This window comes from Rhinoraja longicauda, unplaced genomic scaffold, assembly GCF_053455715.1.
Source record: "Rhinoraja longicauda isolate Sanriku21f unplaced genomic scaffold, sRhiLon1.1 Scf000572, whole genome shotgun sequence".
In the NCBI taxonomy this organism is placed as follows: Eukaryota; Metazoa; Chordata; class Chondrichthyes; order Rajiformes; family Arhynchobatidae; genus Rhinoraja; species Rhinoraja longicauda.
The window spans coordinates 3947-21664 of NW_027601788.1; the positions used below are offsets into that span (position 1 = coordinate 3947).

Here is a 17718-nt window from a genome sequence, read left to right on the forward strand (position 1 = left end):
AATGCGAAAATGCTTGAAACCGCATGTCTGGGAGCATTTGTGGAAAGAGAAAGAGTTAAAGTTTCAAATCTAAATTTCTTTCTCGGGAAGCCAGGAAGGGAACAAACACGTTGATCTGAGCGGCAGGGACGCTAGTAGTCAGTTTGAAAAGTCCGGGAGCAGAGCAAGGACGCCCGTTGGCTGAGAAGACAAGTGAGTGCTGATTACAGTGGAAAAGGCAGATAAATTGGACAATCAGGCAATTTAATTGGTGATATAAGTAAGACTTGCAAAAGGGTGCAGCCCTGTTCAGGTGCAGCCCAGTGAGGGAAGTGCCCAGTGAGAAAAGTGGAGCATTTGGCTGCGAGTCTTCGGCTGCGAGTCTTCGGCTGCGAGTCTTCGGCGAGGAGGCTGAGGTGAGGAGGGTACAATTGTTTTAAGCCAGACACAAGGTAATGGTGGAAAAGTTGGTGCACTGTGTTTCCTGCAGGATGTGGGAAGACAGGGATGTCGCTGGAGCTTCTGGGAGCTACACCTGCAAGAACTGTGTCCAGGTGCAGCTCCTGAAGGGACGTGTGGTGAAGTTGGAGAGGCAGTTGGATGACCTCAGGGCCATCCGGGAATGCAAGAGTTTCCTCGACAGGACCTATTGTGAGGCTGTCACGCCAAGGGTCCAGGTCGAGCGAAGGTGGGAGACTGTTTCAGGGGGGAGTGGACGTGGACTACAGGAGACCCCAATGGCTGTGCCTATTGCAAATAGGTATACCCTCTTGGGAACTGTCGGGGCAGAAGACGTTTGCAGTCCGAGTGGCGGACCTGTTGGCAAGGATACTCGACTGGAGACCGAAGTCTGGAAGAGCCGTAGTGGTCGGTGACTCCATAGTCCGAGGGACGGATAGAATATTCTGTGGCAGCAGGAGGGACTTGAGGATGGTCTGTTGCCTCCCTGGTGCCAGGGTTCAACACATCACGGACCGGCTCCAGAAAATCCTAGTGAGGGAAGGCGATCAACCTGAAGTCGTTGTGCATGTGGGCACGAATGACGTCGGGCGCAAGAGGAAGGAGGTGCTACAGCGGGAGTTTAGAGAGTTGGGAAAAACACTGAGAAGTAGGCCGTCTAAGGTGGTTATCTCTGGACTGCTACCGGTACCTCGTGCTGGTGAGGCCAGGAACAGAGAGATAGAGGGTATGAATATATGGCTGAGGGGCTGGTGCAGAGAGCAGGGATTTAGATTTCTGGACCACTGGGATCTCTTCTGGGCTAGGGGTGACTTGTACAAAAGGGACGGGTTACATCTTAACAGCAGGGGGACAAACATTCTGGCAGGCAGGTTTGCTAGTGTGACACCTGTGGCTTTAAACTAAGTAGTGGGGGGGAGGGGTTGACAAATTGTGAATATGAAGATGAGGTAAAAAAAAGGGAATACAGGAGATATTGCAAAAGACTCTCGGAAGAATGGGAACAGAAGTTCTAGAGGGGAAAAGAAATTAAGGGCAGGGCCAATTGTGACCGATGTGAGAGGGGAGGTAAATACAGAAGTTAAAGTGTTGTACTTAAATGCGCGTAGTATAAAAAATAAAGTGGATGAGCTTGAGGCTCAGTTAGTCATGGGCAAGTATGATGTTGTAGGGATCACTGAGACATGGCTACAAGAGGACCAGGGCTGGGAACTGAATATTCAGGGGTACACAACGTATAGAAAAGACAGACAGGTGGGCAGAGGGGGTGGGGTTGCTCTGATGGTAAGGAATGATATTCATTCCCTTGCAAGGGGTGACATAGAATCAGGAGATGTTGAATCAGTATGGATAGAAATGAGAAATTGTAAGGGTAAAAAGACCCTAATGGGAGTTATCTATAGGCCCCCAAACAGTAGCCTCGACATAGGGTGCAAGTTGAATCAGGAGATAAAATTGGCGTGTCAAAAATGTAATGCTACGGTGGTTATGGGAGATTTCAACATGCAGGTAGACTGGGAAAATCAGGTTGGAAATGGACCCCAGGAAAGAGAGTTTGTAGAGTGCCTTCGAGATGGATTCTTAGAACAGCTTGTACTGGAGCCTACCAGGGAGAAGGCAATTCTGGATTTAGTGTTGTGTAATGATCCTGATCTGATAAGGGGACTAGAGGTAAAAGAGCCATTAGGAGGCAGTGATCACAACATGATAAGTTTTACTCTGCAAATGGAAAGGCAGAAGGGAAAATCGGAAGTGTCGGTATTACAGTATAGCAAAGGGGATTACGGAGGCATGAGGCAGGAGCTGGCCAAAATTGACTGGAAGGAGGCCCTAGCTGGGAAGACGGTAGAACAGCAATGGCAGGTATTCTTGGGAATAATGCAGAGGTTGCAGGATCAATTTATTCCAAAGAGGCGGAAAGACTCTAAGGGGAGTAAGAGACACCTGTGGCTGACAAGGGAAGTCAGGGACAGCATAAAAATTAAGGAGAGGAAGTATAACATGGCAAAGAAGAGTGGGAAGACAGAGGATTGGGACTCTTTTAAAGAGCAACAAAAGTTAACTAAAAAGGCAATACGGGGAGAAAAGATGAGGTACGAGGGTAAACTAGCCAATAATATAAAGGAGGATAGCAAAAGTTTTTTTAGGTACGTGAAGAGGAAAAAAATAGTCAAGGCAAATGTGGGTCCCTTGAAGACAGAAACAGGGGAATTTATTATGGGGAACAAAGAAATGGCAGACGAGTTAAACCGTTACTTTGGATCTGTCTTCACCGAGGAAGATACACACAATCTCCCAAATGTTCTAGGGGTCGGAGAACCTAGGGTGATGGAGGAACTGAAGGAAATCCACATTAGGCAGGAAATGGTTTTGGGTAGACTGATGGGACTGAAGGCTGATAAATCCCCAGCGCCTGATGGTCTGCATCCCAGGGTACTTAAGGAGGTGGCTCTAGAAATAGTGGAAGCATTGGAGATCATTTTTCAATGTTCTATAGATTCAGGATCAGTTCCGGTGGATTGGAGGATAGCAAATGTTACCCCACTTTTTAAGAAAGGAGGGAGAGAGAAAACGGGTAATTATAGACCAGTTAGTCTGACATCAGTGGTGGGGAAGATGCTGGAGTCAATTATAAAAGACGAAATTGCTGAGCATTTGGATAGCAGTAACGGGATCATTCCAAGTCAGCATGGATTTACGAAGGGGAAATCATGCTTGACAAATCTACTGAATTTTTTTGAGGATGTAACTAGGAAAATTGACAATGGAGAGTCAGTGGATGTGGTGTACCTCGACTTTCAGAAAGCCTTAGACAAGGTCCCACACAGGAGATTAGTGGGCAAAATTAGGGCACATGGTATTGGGGGTAGGGTACTGACATGGATAGAAAATTGGTTGACAGACAGAAAGCAAAGAGTGGGGATAAATGGGTCCCTTTCGGAATGGCAGGCAGTGACCAGTGGGGTACCGCAAGGTTCGGTGCTGGGACCCCAGCTATTTACGATATACATTAATGACTTAGACGAGGGGATTAAAAGTACCATTAGCAAATTTGCAGATGATACTAAGCTGGGGGGTAGTGTGAATTGTGAGGAAGATGCAATAAGGCTGCAGGGTGACTTGGACAGGTTGTGTGAGTAGGCGGATACATGGCAGATGCAGTTTAATGTAGATAAGTGTGAGGTTATTCACTTTGGAAGTAAGAATAGAAAGGCAGATTATTATCTGAATGGTGTCAAGTTAGGAGGAGGGGGAGTTCAACGAGATCTGGGTGTCCTAGTGCATCAGTCAATGAAAGGAAGCATGCAGGTACAGCAGGCAGTGAAGAAAGCCAATGGAATGTTGGCCTTCGTAACAAGAGGAGTTGAGTATAGGAGCAAAGAGGTCCTTCTACAGTTGTACCGGGCCCTGGTGAGACCGCACCTGGAGTACTGTGTGCAGTTTTGGTCTCCAAATTTGAGGAAGGATATTCTTGCTATGGAGGGCGTGCAGCGTAGGTTCACTAGGTTAATTCCCGGAATGGCGGGACTGTCGTATGTTGAAAGGCTGGAGCGATTGGGCTTGTATACACTGGAATTTAGAAGGATGAGGGGGGATCTTATTGAAACATATAAGATAATTAGGGGATTGGACACATTAGAGGCAGGAAACATGTTCCCAATGTTGGGGGAGTCCAGAACAAGGGGCCACAGTTGAAGAATAAGGGGTAGGCCATTTAGAACGGAGATGAGGAAGAACTTTTTCAGTCAGAGAGTGGTGAAGGTGTGGAATTCTCTGCCTCAGAAGGCAGTGGAGGCCAGTTCGTTGGATGCTTTCAAGTGAGAGCTGGATAGAGCTCTTAAGGATAGCGGAGTGAGGGGGTATGGGGAGAAGGCAGGAACGGGGTACTGATTGAGAGTGATCAGCCATGATCGCATTGAATGGCGGTGCTGGCTCGAAGGGCTGAATGGCCTACTCCTGCACCTATTGTCTATTGTCTATTGATGCTGGAAAGAACAACGGCTGGAGTGTAGCGAATGTAGGTTTTTGCTGAATAGATCATTGAACTACATTATCTGTGTAACTTGTTCCTAACCTTGTCGTTATGCATTTCGTGTGCGGTTTTACTGTTGGTGACGGTGTGAATTCGGGTGGATTTGTACAGTCCGGTCGAGTGGGACCTGCCCAGGATATTCCAGCATTTCCAGTTGTTGGCAATATTTTCTGATTTATCTCAGATTTGTAACATCCACAATTTATTCTTGACTTTCCCGCTGGCCCGTGGTTGTGATGCTCCGCTTTCTGGAACGGGGCCGCTTTAGCTTCTCCCTGGCAACGTTGCTTGAGTTCGGTCGTTTCTGGGTTAATGACAGTTCAGGCAGTGGTCAAGAGAGATGGCGCCGTATTATTGGGTGGACTGAGTACATTTCAATTCTTATCTATGTTTTGTCCCAACCTGAGATCAGATCTGTATATTGCGGCGGGGGGCACGGATGACAGCCCAGCCGCGGGTCTGTTTCTGTTCCTCGTTACCTGTTGCTCTGTGAGAGGAACCCCGCTGTTCCAGAACGGTCGCATCAACTGACTGCGGAGAAGTTGTGGAACCGTTGCCGCTGCGAGTGGTGACGTTGCTGCCAACGTGGTGTGCGGTGAGGATATCCGACTCTGCGATCATTCTCAGTGACCAAAGGCAGCATGTGGTCAATTTGAAAATAGTCTTTGAGCTGCAGGACACTGGGGCTGGGGTTGACGACTGAAGTGAGCTGCAGGAAAGGCAATTTGATGGGATGTTGCGTTGTAACAGGTCCCCGCGGTCACTCATTGGTAGCTGAGAATTGTTGCTGATTCTTCTGCACGTCTCAGATTTCCCGACTTACTTACTGGCATGTTACAATTTCGTAATTTAACCTTCGTTTTACTGAGAATGTGCGGTGTTGCAGCTCGTCTGAGATGTGTTGATTTTGGTTCTTGTACAGGCGTGTGCAGTCCCGACTTGTTTCCAACAAGTCATGACTGACTTCTGTGTCTGGTTCTGAATTTTCTTTTTCCATAGTAGGTTCAGTTATGTAGCTGGTAGCTCTGTGGCCTCACAGATCAAGCGAACGAGCTCCGATCTTGCACTGCTTTTTATGATGTCGACGCATTCTGTCCGTGAACGTATCTGTTTCCTCCATTTGCTCCGGTTTCCTTTCTCGACCCGGCATGTGCAGTTTGTTAGGTAATTCGCTGCTGTAAGTTACCTGTATGCCAGCAGAAGAATAGTAGTATTTGAGGTAAATTGTTGTTAATGTCGTTGAATTAAAACAGCATGATTCGAGGAAATGGTTGCTCGACTTTTGACACCTGATTCTGTGAGCCGAAGGACATGTATTTTATAAGCTTCTAACTCCATGCCGCATCCAGGTAAATTATTCTGCCAACCAGCTTGTGTGTCCAAAGGAAACCAGGGTGAAGAAAGCAGGCCAATCAGGCATTTAAAATAATATTTTTTTCGTATCTTTTCCCAGAGCTGCGATATTCTGTTTGACTGGCGTAAATCACCAGTCAGGTTCCAGTTTGAAGATTGCATTTAGGTTCTGTCAGCTGAGATGCTGAGATGAGCGGGCAATTAGGAATGGTTGGATAGAGCGGAACAACTTGAATGGGAAACCGTTTATTTGGCAGAGAGCAGGCATTTCCAGTACGATGCGAGGAGATGGATGGTGATAATAAATTGATTCAGACATCGCGAACGGTCCAGAACTGTCCGCAGAAAGTCTGGAAGATGAAAGACTTAACTTACATGTAAACCCTAGAATGTGTATTTGCAAGCACTGATCTAAACGATTATACACTCATGTTGCAAAGCCCGATTATTCGGCACAGAAACAATGAGCCAAATGGTCCGCATACACGTAGGAAGTTTTCTACGAATACACTATTAATTTACTTGCAACTGGTTGATCGGAGAAATTCCGCTACAGATATGCATACCATACCATGGCCGTCTCCAAGGAGATTACCCAATCTTCTGCACTCGGTACACATCAGCATCAACATTCCCTTCTCCCCTACCAACAGCTTCCTGAGTCTGCATTCACTAATAACTCGGGTGAAGCTGGAGTAAACCCGGGGCAGAGGGTAGGCTCCTAGAAAGGATTATCTTTCGAACCCGATGGTGTACAAGCCCAAAGATCTTCGGAGGCGGCATTACAGGTACTGTCAGTATAAGAAAAATAACGGCAGATGCTGGTACAAATCGAAGGTATTTATTCACAATACAGGTACTGTCGATCAGTTGTCATTGAATGTGTATGTGACATTTTATTTTTCCTGCCGCACAAACAAACCAAGAGCAGAGTGGTTGGGGTACAGCTTTATACGATGTTCGCTAGCCCACATCTGCACTTCTGTGGGCACCTCTAGTCACCACACTGTAGGAAGAACTTAACTGCTAGGTCGAAGGTGGGGAGGAGATCCATGAGCATGTTTTCTGCGATGGCAAAGTTTGGTAATGACGGGAGAGTCGATAGACTGAGGTTATTTTATTTTCACGAAAAAGACACAGTGAAGATCCAACAATTGGACAAATTAAGGGGCATGGACAGGATACGTGCTATGAAACATGTCCCAAACAAGACAGAGCTATATCCAGAGGGCATTGGTTTAGATTAAATGTTTTTTTTTAATTAATTTTATTTAAATTTTAACAAAACAAATACATGTATGAACTCATAGTACGCGATGGTACCTACATTATAAATTCGATTATACATTTTAAATTCGATTATACTTGTATTGTTCTGTATTTTCTCCCCACCCACAACCCCCCCCTCCCCCCCCCCCCCAGTTAGAAACAAGAGGAAAAAGGAGAAGGAGATAGATTTTTAAAAAAGAAGAAAAAAAAAGGAAAGAAAGAAGGAAACCTGGAGACAAGAAGGAAACACTTCCGGCTAATTTCTTAATAATTTTTTTTAGGGGTATCAAAACAATCCTGAAATTAAATATTTCCAATTCTTAATCCTAGTTTTAAAGTGAATGGGTTCCAAAGTTTCAAAAATAAATCATATTTATTTCTCAGATTATAAGTAGCTTTTTCTAATGGGATACAACTACGCATTTCTGCATACCATCTTGCAATTCTTATTTCATTGTGATCTTTCCAAGTGACCGCCACACATTTTTTTGCTATTGCTATTGCTATTTTGAGAAATCTTTCCTGATATTTATCTAAAATTAATCTTGGTAATATTCCTTTAGTATATCCCAATAAAAACAACCTTGAATCCAATGGTATGGTCTTATTCATCAATTGTTCCAAAAAGTTTTTTAGGTCTTTCCAAAAAGGAGTTACCTTCGGACATGCCCATGTGGAGTGTAAAAAAGTACCCACATCCTGGTTGCATCTAAAAAAAAATCAGGTAAATTTGAATTTAAATTGTTTAATTTTTTCGGAGTTAAATATAGTTGATGTAAAAAATTGTATTGTACTAAACTATATCTCACATTAATAGTATTTTTCATACTTTCTAAACATAATCTTTCCCAACTTGGTTCATCAATGCTAATATTCAGATCTGTTTCCCATCTTTGTCTTGATTTTTGAATTCCTGTCTTTGGACTAGATTATTGTAACAATTTATACATTGAAGATATACATTTTTTAGTTCTCTTGCCCTGAATCAGGGATTCAATTCCTTTAATTTGAAATAAAAACATTGAATTACCTAACTTTTCCCTTAAAAAAGATTGTAATTGATAATAGAAAAAAATACTATTCCCTGGAATTTGATATTTGTTTCTCAATTGAGAAAATGTCAAAAAATTATTTCCTTTGTAGCAATCTCCTATATGTTTAATACCCTTCTGTTCCCAGACTTGTAATATTTGATTATTCCAAGCAAACGGCAGTAATCTATTTTTTACTAATGGAGTTTTAGCTGTTAGAAAAAATCTTTTATCATTAGCTTTAACTGTTTTCAACAATATAATAATTAAATGTTTTAGCAAAGGTGACTCTTTATCCTTAACTAATAGCTTCGCTTCCCATTTATAGATAAATTCTTCTGGGCATAGTTCTTTTATTTGATCCATTTCAATTTTAACCCATGCTGTTTTTCCTCCCTCTTGCTAAAAGGGATGAAATAAAACTCATTTGTGCTGCCAGATAGTAATTTTTAAAATTTGGTAATAGCAGTCCACCTAATTCAAATTTCCATGTTAATTTTTCCATAGACACTCTTGGCATTTTACCTTTCCAAAGAAAATTTCTCACAATTTTATTCAATTCTTGAAAAAAATTATTTGGTAAAGGTATAGGCAGTGTTTGGAATAAATACTGTAACCTCGGAAAAATATTCATCTTAATACAGTTCACTCTCCCTAGCAATGTAATTGGAAGATTCATCCATTTCTTCAAGTCCTCCTCAATTTTTTTCATTAGTGGTTTATAATTTAGTTTATACAGATTATTTAACTTATTATCTACTTTAACCCCTAGGTACTTCATGCCTTCTTTTTGCCATTTAAACTGACTTTCTCTTTTACATTGATCATAATTACCTTCAGAAAGAGGCATTATTTCAGTTTTATCTTTATTAATTTGTGAGAAGTGAGAAGGATTCTGGTAATGTAGAAGTTTTTCCCGCTTGATGTATCACTTCCATAAATACTGGTAACAACAAATCTTTAAATTTTTTATAGAACTCAGGCGGGAAACCATCTTCCCCTGGAGATTTATTACTTGGTAAAGAATATAATACTTCCTCCACTTCTCTTAAAGTAAAGGAGGCATTTAGTCCCATCTGCTCCTCATTAGAGATTGTTGGTAATTGTATCTTGGATAAAAAATTATTTATCTTAATTTCATCCTTTTCAGATTCAGAATGGTACAGATTAGTGTAGAATTGCTTAAATACCTCATTGATTTCTCTAGGTTTATAAGTAATAATGTTTTGATCTGTTCTAATTGAATTTATTGTTCTTGATATTTGTTCTTCTTTCAGTTGCCATGCCAATACCTTTTGCGCTCTTTCTCCTAATTCATAATATCTTTGGTTAGTTCGTAATATTAGTTTTTCTGTTCTGTAAGTATGTAAAGTATTGTATTGAAATTTTTTATTTGCAAGTTGTGTTTTTTTCATATCTGAAGAAGTTTTCTGTAAATCTTTTTCTAATACGGTGATTTCTTTTTCTAATCTTTCAGATTCCTTCCTATAGTCTTTCTTTATCTTAGATGAGTAGCTTATAATTTGGCCTCTCAAATAAGCCTTAATTGCATCCCATACAATAAATTTATCATCAACTGAATTTAAATTTGTTTCCAAAAATAATTCAATTTGTCCTCGAATAAAATCACAAAAGTCTTGCCTTTTCAATAGTAAAGAGTTGAGTCTCCATCTATACACTGACTGTTCTTTATCTGACATCGTAATTTTCATTAATAATGGTGAGTGATCCGATAACAATCTAGCCTTGTAATCTATTTGTATTATTCTACCCCTTAATTGAGCTGAAATCAAAAATAGATCTATTCTAGAATATGTATCATGTCTATTGGAATAAAAGGAGTAGTCTCTTTCCCTGGGATGGCTTTTCCTCCAAACATCTATTAAATTTACATTTTCCATTAAATTCAAGGTTGTCTTCGCTGCTCTTGTCCTTGTCGTTGTCCTTGATGATCTATCCATTACTGGATCTAAAGAAAAATTGAAATCTCCCCCTATCAATATATTTTCATGTGCTTCCGCCAGATTTAAAAAGGTACCCTGCACAAACTTCTCATCATCTATATTTGGTGCATATATATTCATTAAGGTCCACAATTCTGAGAAAATTTGACAATGTACCATTACAAATGTACCTACTGGGTCACTTACAATATTTTGTATCTTAATTGGTAGCGTTTTCTTAAATAGGATAGCAACCGCTCTTGCTTTTGAGTTAAAAGAAGATGCGACCATACTTCCTACCCAATCTCTCTTTAACTTTTGATGCTCTTTTTCCGTTAGATGTGTTTCTTGCAAGAAAGCTATATCTACTTCCAATTTTTTCATCTGTGTTAAAATTCTCTTCCTTTTTATCGGTCCATTTAACCCATTCACATTATAGCTTAAAAAATTTAAGGTGTTATCCATTCATTCCTTTTTTTTTCCTTTCCTTTTTCCTTACCTTGATACCTCTTCCGGTATTTACATTGTGCCGTATTTCAGTGTGCTCCCGTCCATAGTCCAGGTATAAAAACAGAAAAGAAATAAGAAAGATAGAGAAATAGACCCTCCCTCTAATGTTGTTAATAAATAGATTAGCAACATTACCCCCCTCTATTATACGAGGTGTGGTCCGCACCACACTTGTGCCCATGATTATGGTGGAGCATCCACATTCTCCAACCCCCCCCCCCCCCCCCCCCCGATATATCAAGTACTTCTAAAAATTAACAATCCTTAATACAGTTAATCCCCTCTATAGTATACAGATCTTATTAATAATCATTCATTCATGAATCTTCTTAAGCATATCTCGATGGCAATTCTTCCGCATACTCTTCTGCTTTGACAAAGTCTTTAAAAAAATTATTTTCTCCAGTGTTGATCATAATCTTCAAAGTAGCCGGATGCAGTAAAATAAACTTATAGCCTTTCTTCCATAGAATATTTTTTGCCTTATTAAATTCTTTTTTTCTGCACAACGAGGCATTACTGATGTCTGGGTAAAAGATTATTTTGGTGCCTTCATGTTCTATTGGTTTTCCCTCTCTTATATTATTCCCGACTGTTTTGAAAACCAATTCTCGATCTTGGTATCTTAAAAATTTAATCAACACAGATCTTGGCTTTTGATTAGCTGAGGGTTTCGGTCTTAGAGCCCTATGTGTCTTTCTATTTCCATCCGACCTTGTTTATCTATTCCCAGAGTGGTCACTATCCAATCTTGAAAAAAGTTAATTGGGTCTTCCCCCTCCACTCCCTCTGGCAAACCAACAATTTTAACATTATTTCTCCTGCTATAGTTTTCCAAGGCATCCAACTTCTCCGCCATCTTTTTGCTTTCAATTGCTGCAGCAGTAATACTGTCTTCATTTTTTTCCACTCTAGATTTTAACATTTCATTTTCCATTTGTATATTATCCACTTTATTTGTCACTGTTTGAAATTTCTCCTCCATTTTTTTCAAAGTCTTATGAAATTTCTTGTTATCTCTCCTCGTTAATTTGTTATCTCCTTCAATTTTCTTAAGCCTGTTAATAATTTCTTGAAGCATCGTTTTCATATTAGTCTCTGTATCTTCTTGCTTTTCTACTTCTTCCTCATTTTCACTTCCACTGCTAGTGGAGTCTCCCGTTACCTCATCATCACTCATGTCCGAAACTCCAGACACAACATCAGCAACCTCTCAGCAAACAGTGGGCCTTTTTGGTAACTCACGGCGACTCCCTCGTATTTTGACCCAAGTCAAAGAGCGCTTGCTGGGAGTAGCCGACTCCAGCTTCGTACCGGAGCCCTCCCCAGACTCACCGCCTGCCGAGGGGTCACCAAATCTAGTCCACTGCTCCATCAGAGCTGTGGGCCTACCTTCGATTTTTTTTCTTGATTCCTTTGCTTGCTTCTGTGGCAGTTGTACTCCTCCTTTTACTTTCTTGGAAGGCATCCGTACGTTCTGTATACTTTCTGATTTAATTTAAAGTACTTGATTCCTTTAGTTTGTCTTTTTTTAGCAGTTTAAGGCTTTGTTTTGGGGAGTGCTGAAAAGTTATGTCTACTCAGCCAAGCATTGAACACGCCCCCTTAGATTAAATGTTTGAAATAATCTGATGTGGTATCTTCTCATTCAGACTCGGAATCTAGGACGCTACTAAAGAGTTTGACGGAGGCAGGGACACCAAAGTCATCAAGAGGAACACTTGAAACTCCAAGGCATGGGGACTACGGGTTCTGTGGGTACATCCATGTCAGTTTGGCTGTGGTGGGTGTAATGGCTTGTTTCCGAGCTGTGGGAAGCTCTCCCTCTGGGGAAGGAACTGGAGAATGCGGTGGATGGAAGCGCTACAAAGTGTATTGATGGGAAATGGGAATATGGAGGTGGAGTGTGCGAGAACGTTGGAGACAGAGTGGAGAGCGTGGGTCGGGGTGTGGACTGCAGCGTGGGCATACACTGAATGCGTTGTACATGGAACAATCAATGTGGTTTGTAGTTTCAGGACATCTGCTGTAATTCGACAGAACACTTCTGACTGTAGCATTTGCTTCCAGGTCAGATCACCCATAGTCAACCCGCAAATTCCCTGATCAGCATGACATAAAACATTACAATGGAAATCCGCACGATAAGCCACCCGGGGTTGCTCACTCCCCACTGTTATCTATCCTGACGTGCAGTCTGTCCCTCCGCTGTACACCCTACTCTAAACAGTCCGCACTGCACCTTCCCCCTGCACCTTCATCCCGCCCGCGGCTTGGCCCGGCCCAGTCCCAACTGCACCGTCAACCTGCCCAGTGCCCGTTGACCATGCCCAGTCCCCACATTAACCTCACCCTGCCCGGTACCCACTGCCCGGTACCCACTGCCCAAACGTGACTGCACCTTACGCTGCCGAGTCTCCACTGCACTTTCAACCTGCCCAGTCCCCACTGCACCGTAATTCTGCCCAGTCCCCACTGCCCGCTGACCATGCCCAGTGACCACTACACCATCACCCTGCCCAGTGACCACTACACCATCACCCTGCCCAGTCCCCACTGGCCAGTCACCCAGCCAATTCCCCACTTTCACCACATCCTGCCCATTCCACACTGTAACTTCACCCTGCCCATTCCCCACTATAAACTCACCCTGACCAGTCCCCGTTGTAACCTCACCCTGACCAGTCCCCACTGTACCTTCACCCTGCCCAGTCCCCACTGCCGGTTGACCCTGCCCAATCACAATGTTGGGTATTGACCTTGAAGTGATGCCTTTCTTTTATGTGGAATGTATGCACGGATCTGCAGGCGGGTCATTCTGATATCGGTGGTAGCAAATTTGCCTGAGGGAATTCAGTGCTACACGACTCATCGGAATTTGGAAAGGTAAACACTGATTATAAATACGGAGCGTGAGTTTGTTCCTGAGAAACTGTGTCTCAAGAATATAACATAACATAACATAACAACACTTTATTGTCACTCGGCACAACACCGAGCGAAATTTCAGCAGTCACACAAAATACAGCAAAAAAGAAAAGAACACAGGACACCCGACCCCAACACAAACATCCATCACAGTGACTCCAAACACCCCCTCACTGTGATGGAGGCAACAAAACTTCCCCTCTCTTCCCCCCGCACCCACGGACAGGCAGCTCGACCCCTACCGAGGCAAACGACACGCACAGCCCCCGCAAGGGGATGGAAGGCCCCCCGGCCGAGCCGCCCCGGGCACCGAAACGTCCCGCGGCCACACCGGGCGATGTTAAGTCCAACGGCCGAGCCGCACCGGGCACTGAAACGTCCCGCGGCCGAACAGCGCTGACGATGTTAAGTCCAGCGGCCAAGCCGCACCGGGCACTGAAACGTCCCGCGGCCACACCGGGCGATGTTAAGTCCAGCGGCCAAGCCGCACCGGGCATTGAAACGTCCCGCGGCCGAGCCGCACCGGGCACTGAAACGTCCCGCGGCCACACCGGGCACTGAAACGTCCCGCGGCCACACCGGGCGATGTTAAGTCCAGCGGCCAAGCCGCACCGGGCACTGAAACGTCCCGCGGCCGAGCCGCACCGGGCACTGAAACGTCCCGCGGCCGCACCGGGCGATGTTAAGTCCAGCGGCCGAGCCGCACCGGGCACTGAAACGTCCCGCGGCCGAGCTGCGCCGGCAATGTTAAGGCCCGCAGCCGAGCCGCACCGGGCACTGAAACGTCCCGCAGCCGAGCTGCGCCGGCAATGTTAAGGCCCGCAGCCGAGCCGCACCGGGCACTGAAACGTCCCGCAGCCGAGCTGCGCCGGCAATGTTAAGGCCCGCAGCCGAGCCGCGCCGGGCACTGAAACGTCCCGCAGCCGAGCTGCGCCGGCAATGTTAAGGCCCGCAGCCGAGCCGCGCCCCGGGGAAGAGACCTAATAAAAGAAAGGTTTCCCCCCGCCCCACCCCCCCACCCCACCCCACACCCCCACCACACACCCCCACCACACATACACAGCCAAAAACAGAAACAAAAACCATCCCAACACCGACACAAACAAAAAAAAAGAAAAAAAGACAACAGACTGCCAGAGAGCCGCAGCCGTTAGGCGCAGCCAACTCCTCCTATGATTCAACTTTTCAAATAAATAACCAAGGGAATTAACCTGGGCATGATGGCTGACGTGTACTTTAGCCGTGGCTTTCACAGGGTCCCGCATGGTCGACTGGCCTGGAAGGTTATCGCACACAGGATCCAGTTGGGAAGAATTAGATACAAAGTTGTTCCAGTGGTAGGAGTCGGGTGGTGACAGGAAATTATTTTAAACAAAATATAAATCATAGAACTGTCCATCACAAACCAGGCCATTCGGTCCACAATGTCTGTGTCGAACATGATGCCAAGGCCAACTCCTATTTGCCTGAGCTAACACATATCCCTCTATTTTCTGCAAATCTATTTACGTATCCAAATGTCTCTGAAACACCACTTTTCGACTTGGCCCAAACACCAACCCACGCCCCCACCCTGGCAGCGTCCGGGCACTTAGCCTTTGTGTATTAAGAAAATGGCGCTAACACCTTCCTTCAGCTTTGCCCTTCACATTTTAGATCTCTTCCCTCTAATATTTGGTTTTCCTATCCTGGAAATAAGGTTGCTATTTTCTATACTTCTGTTAGGTCGCCCCGCATCCTCCAGCATTCCAGAAACAAACAATCCAATTCTATCCAACCTGTAACCAATACCCTCTGATCCAGGCATCATTCTCGTAAACCCTTGTACCCTCTCCAGGCCATCACATCCTTCCTGTAATGTGGCGACCAGAACTAAAAAACGGGGTAAAGAAGCCTTTGAAGATTGCTTTGAAATTAGTGGAAACTTTGCAGGACTGGAAACTGTTGGACGATTTCAAATTGAATTGTTATTGCCCCAGTTACAGACTCTGGTCTTCACAAATTGTGGCGATTGTGTTTTTCGGCCCAATATTTGAACCTTTTGACAGGTACATGGATAGGAAGGGTTTAGAAGGATCTAGACCAAACATGCGCAGGTGGAACAAGAGTAGATGAGGCATGGGCAAGCTGGGCCGAAGAGCCTGTTTACACGCGGAAGGACTCTACCTCTATCTGTGCATTTTGCTCCAAAAACGACATTTATCTTTCGGTAAGGAGGACAAACGGTCTATCTAGATTTGCCATTCCCAAAGAGGAATACTGTCAGCCTCTCGGCTATCTTCTGATTTACTTTGAGCCTGCAGATTATTCTCCCAAACTGATCCACGCACCGCCACTGGCACACTTGTCATCTGCATTGCGAAGTCAATTAGAGCACCCAGCTAAGATACGGAATGATCTCTCGATTGGATTAGGTAACTGGTGCTACGACGGAAAGCATCCGTTCGCGCGGGAACCGACGGAAAGCCCGAGTCAGAGGAGAGGATCCAACCCGGATCCCGAGAGCTGTGCGGGCCGCGTATCTTTTCATTATCTATCTGCTGATATGTCTTGTAATTTAATTTATTCTGGAAACTCAGTAGTAAATGTCACTAGGAAATCCTTTCAGTTCAGAGTATTGTTCGTGATCACCAGATAACATCCTTCGTTCGTTCTTTTGCAGTTAACTTGGTGACGATTGTGATCCTGTCCCGTGGAAAGTGCGGTCTCTCCAAATGCATCACTCGCTACCTGGTGGCAATGGCAGCGGCCGACCTCATGGTCCTCATCATTGATGTCATAATAAGGTCCATTTTTGTGATGTATTTCCCACTGTCGTTCTTCACCATCACCCCCGTGTGCTCCATCAACTGGGCCCTGGCCTTTGCAGCCACAACAATCTCTGTCTGGTTTACTGTGGGTTTCACGTTTGATCGGTTTGTGGCCATTTGTTGTCAGAAGCTGAAAACAAAATATTGCACCGAGCGAACGGCGAGTGTTGTTATCGGAACCGTAATCGCTCTGAGCTGTTTAATAAACGTACCGTGGTATTTTACATTCGAGTCAGCATATATCAGCGACAATAAACCCCGAGGTTGTGCCTGGACAAAGTCTTTCTTAACTTCACCTCCATGGACTTCGTTTGAGTTCTTCTACCTGATTGTAACTCCTTGTCTCCCGTTCGTTTTTCTTTTGTTGGTCAATTCACTGACCGCCAGGTACATTCTAGTCTCTGGTAGAGTCCGCAGATTGCTCCGGGGCCGCAACAGTGGAGAGAATGGCAAAGACCCGGAGATGGAGAACCGCAGGAAGTCCATCGTTTTACTCTTCAGCATATCAGGCAGTTCCATTGCGTTGTGGAGCACAGTGGTTGTTTATGCTGTGTCTGAGCGCGCTTTGGGCGCTGAGTACTTCGCAGACAGTGATCTTCCGACAATTTCGTTGATGCTCCAGGTTCTGAGTACCTGCACCAACACGTGTATTTATGTCCTGACCCAGAGAAATTTCCGAGAGGAGCTGAAGAACGTGGTTAAATACCCCGTGAATTTCATTGTGAAATTAATCATATCATTGAAACATTAGTATTCTCAGTCTAGTTATAAATATAGCAGAACGTTGAACAGATGTACGCATCTTAAACTGACGTTTTCAGGAGGTATCCGGGTGTGCGAATTATGTAACTCAGTAGCAGCCATTTACAACCAACAAATCAGCATCTGCAACTCCTTTCTACACAATATCATCTCAATCATGTCCAAGTGTAGCAATACTGTTTATTGTAAGTCACGGGATAACAGCGCTCAGTCACATCACCTTGTACGTGAATCACACAGGAAACAGGTTGTTCATAGTGACCGGGAATAAACTATTCTAATCACTTCTGATAACTGTCTCCTTGTTGCTGGGTGGATGGAATGGTGCTGGGGACCGGGTTCTCAAAGGGGATATGGAGCGTCTATATATATGAGAATAATTAGAATATATATGGATGCTAATAATGAGAATTGGTAAGGACACGGGTGACACAACCTAATCGCTGCTGAGGTCACCCTTCTCTCAGGGGAGGACGCAGTAGTGATCGGCTCTCCCTCAGGTAGTGGGAAACAACGATTCCTCATTCCGCAACGTTCGGCGACGTTGAGATTGATCTGTGTGGAGAATCTGTGATTTGTGAAATGATCGTTTCAAGTTTACCCCCTTCGATACCGGTGAACAAACTGGCTCCGTGACTGGC

At 44.3% G+C, this 17718-nt stretch overlaps 1 protein-coding gene across 1 annotated transcript; it reads left to right on the top strand.

Annotated features, from left to right (window-relative positions):
* The first annotated feature begins 16244 nt into the window (after positions 1 to 16244).
* LOC144591092 (uncharacterized) lies at positions 16245 to 17066 on the top strand. Its single transcript, XM_078395420.1, has one exon. It carries the CDS (start codon positions 16245 to 16247, stop codon positions 17064 to 17066), a length of 822 nt encoding a protein of 273 aa, XP_078251546.1.
* The last annotated feature ends 652 nt before the right edge of the window (positions 17067 to 17718 follow it).

Coding starts and splice junctions, on each gene's coding strand:
- LOC144591092 (XM_078395420.1), top strand. CDS start 16,245: ATGGCAGCGGCCGACCTCATGGTCCTCATCATTGATGTCATAATAAGG.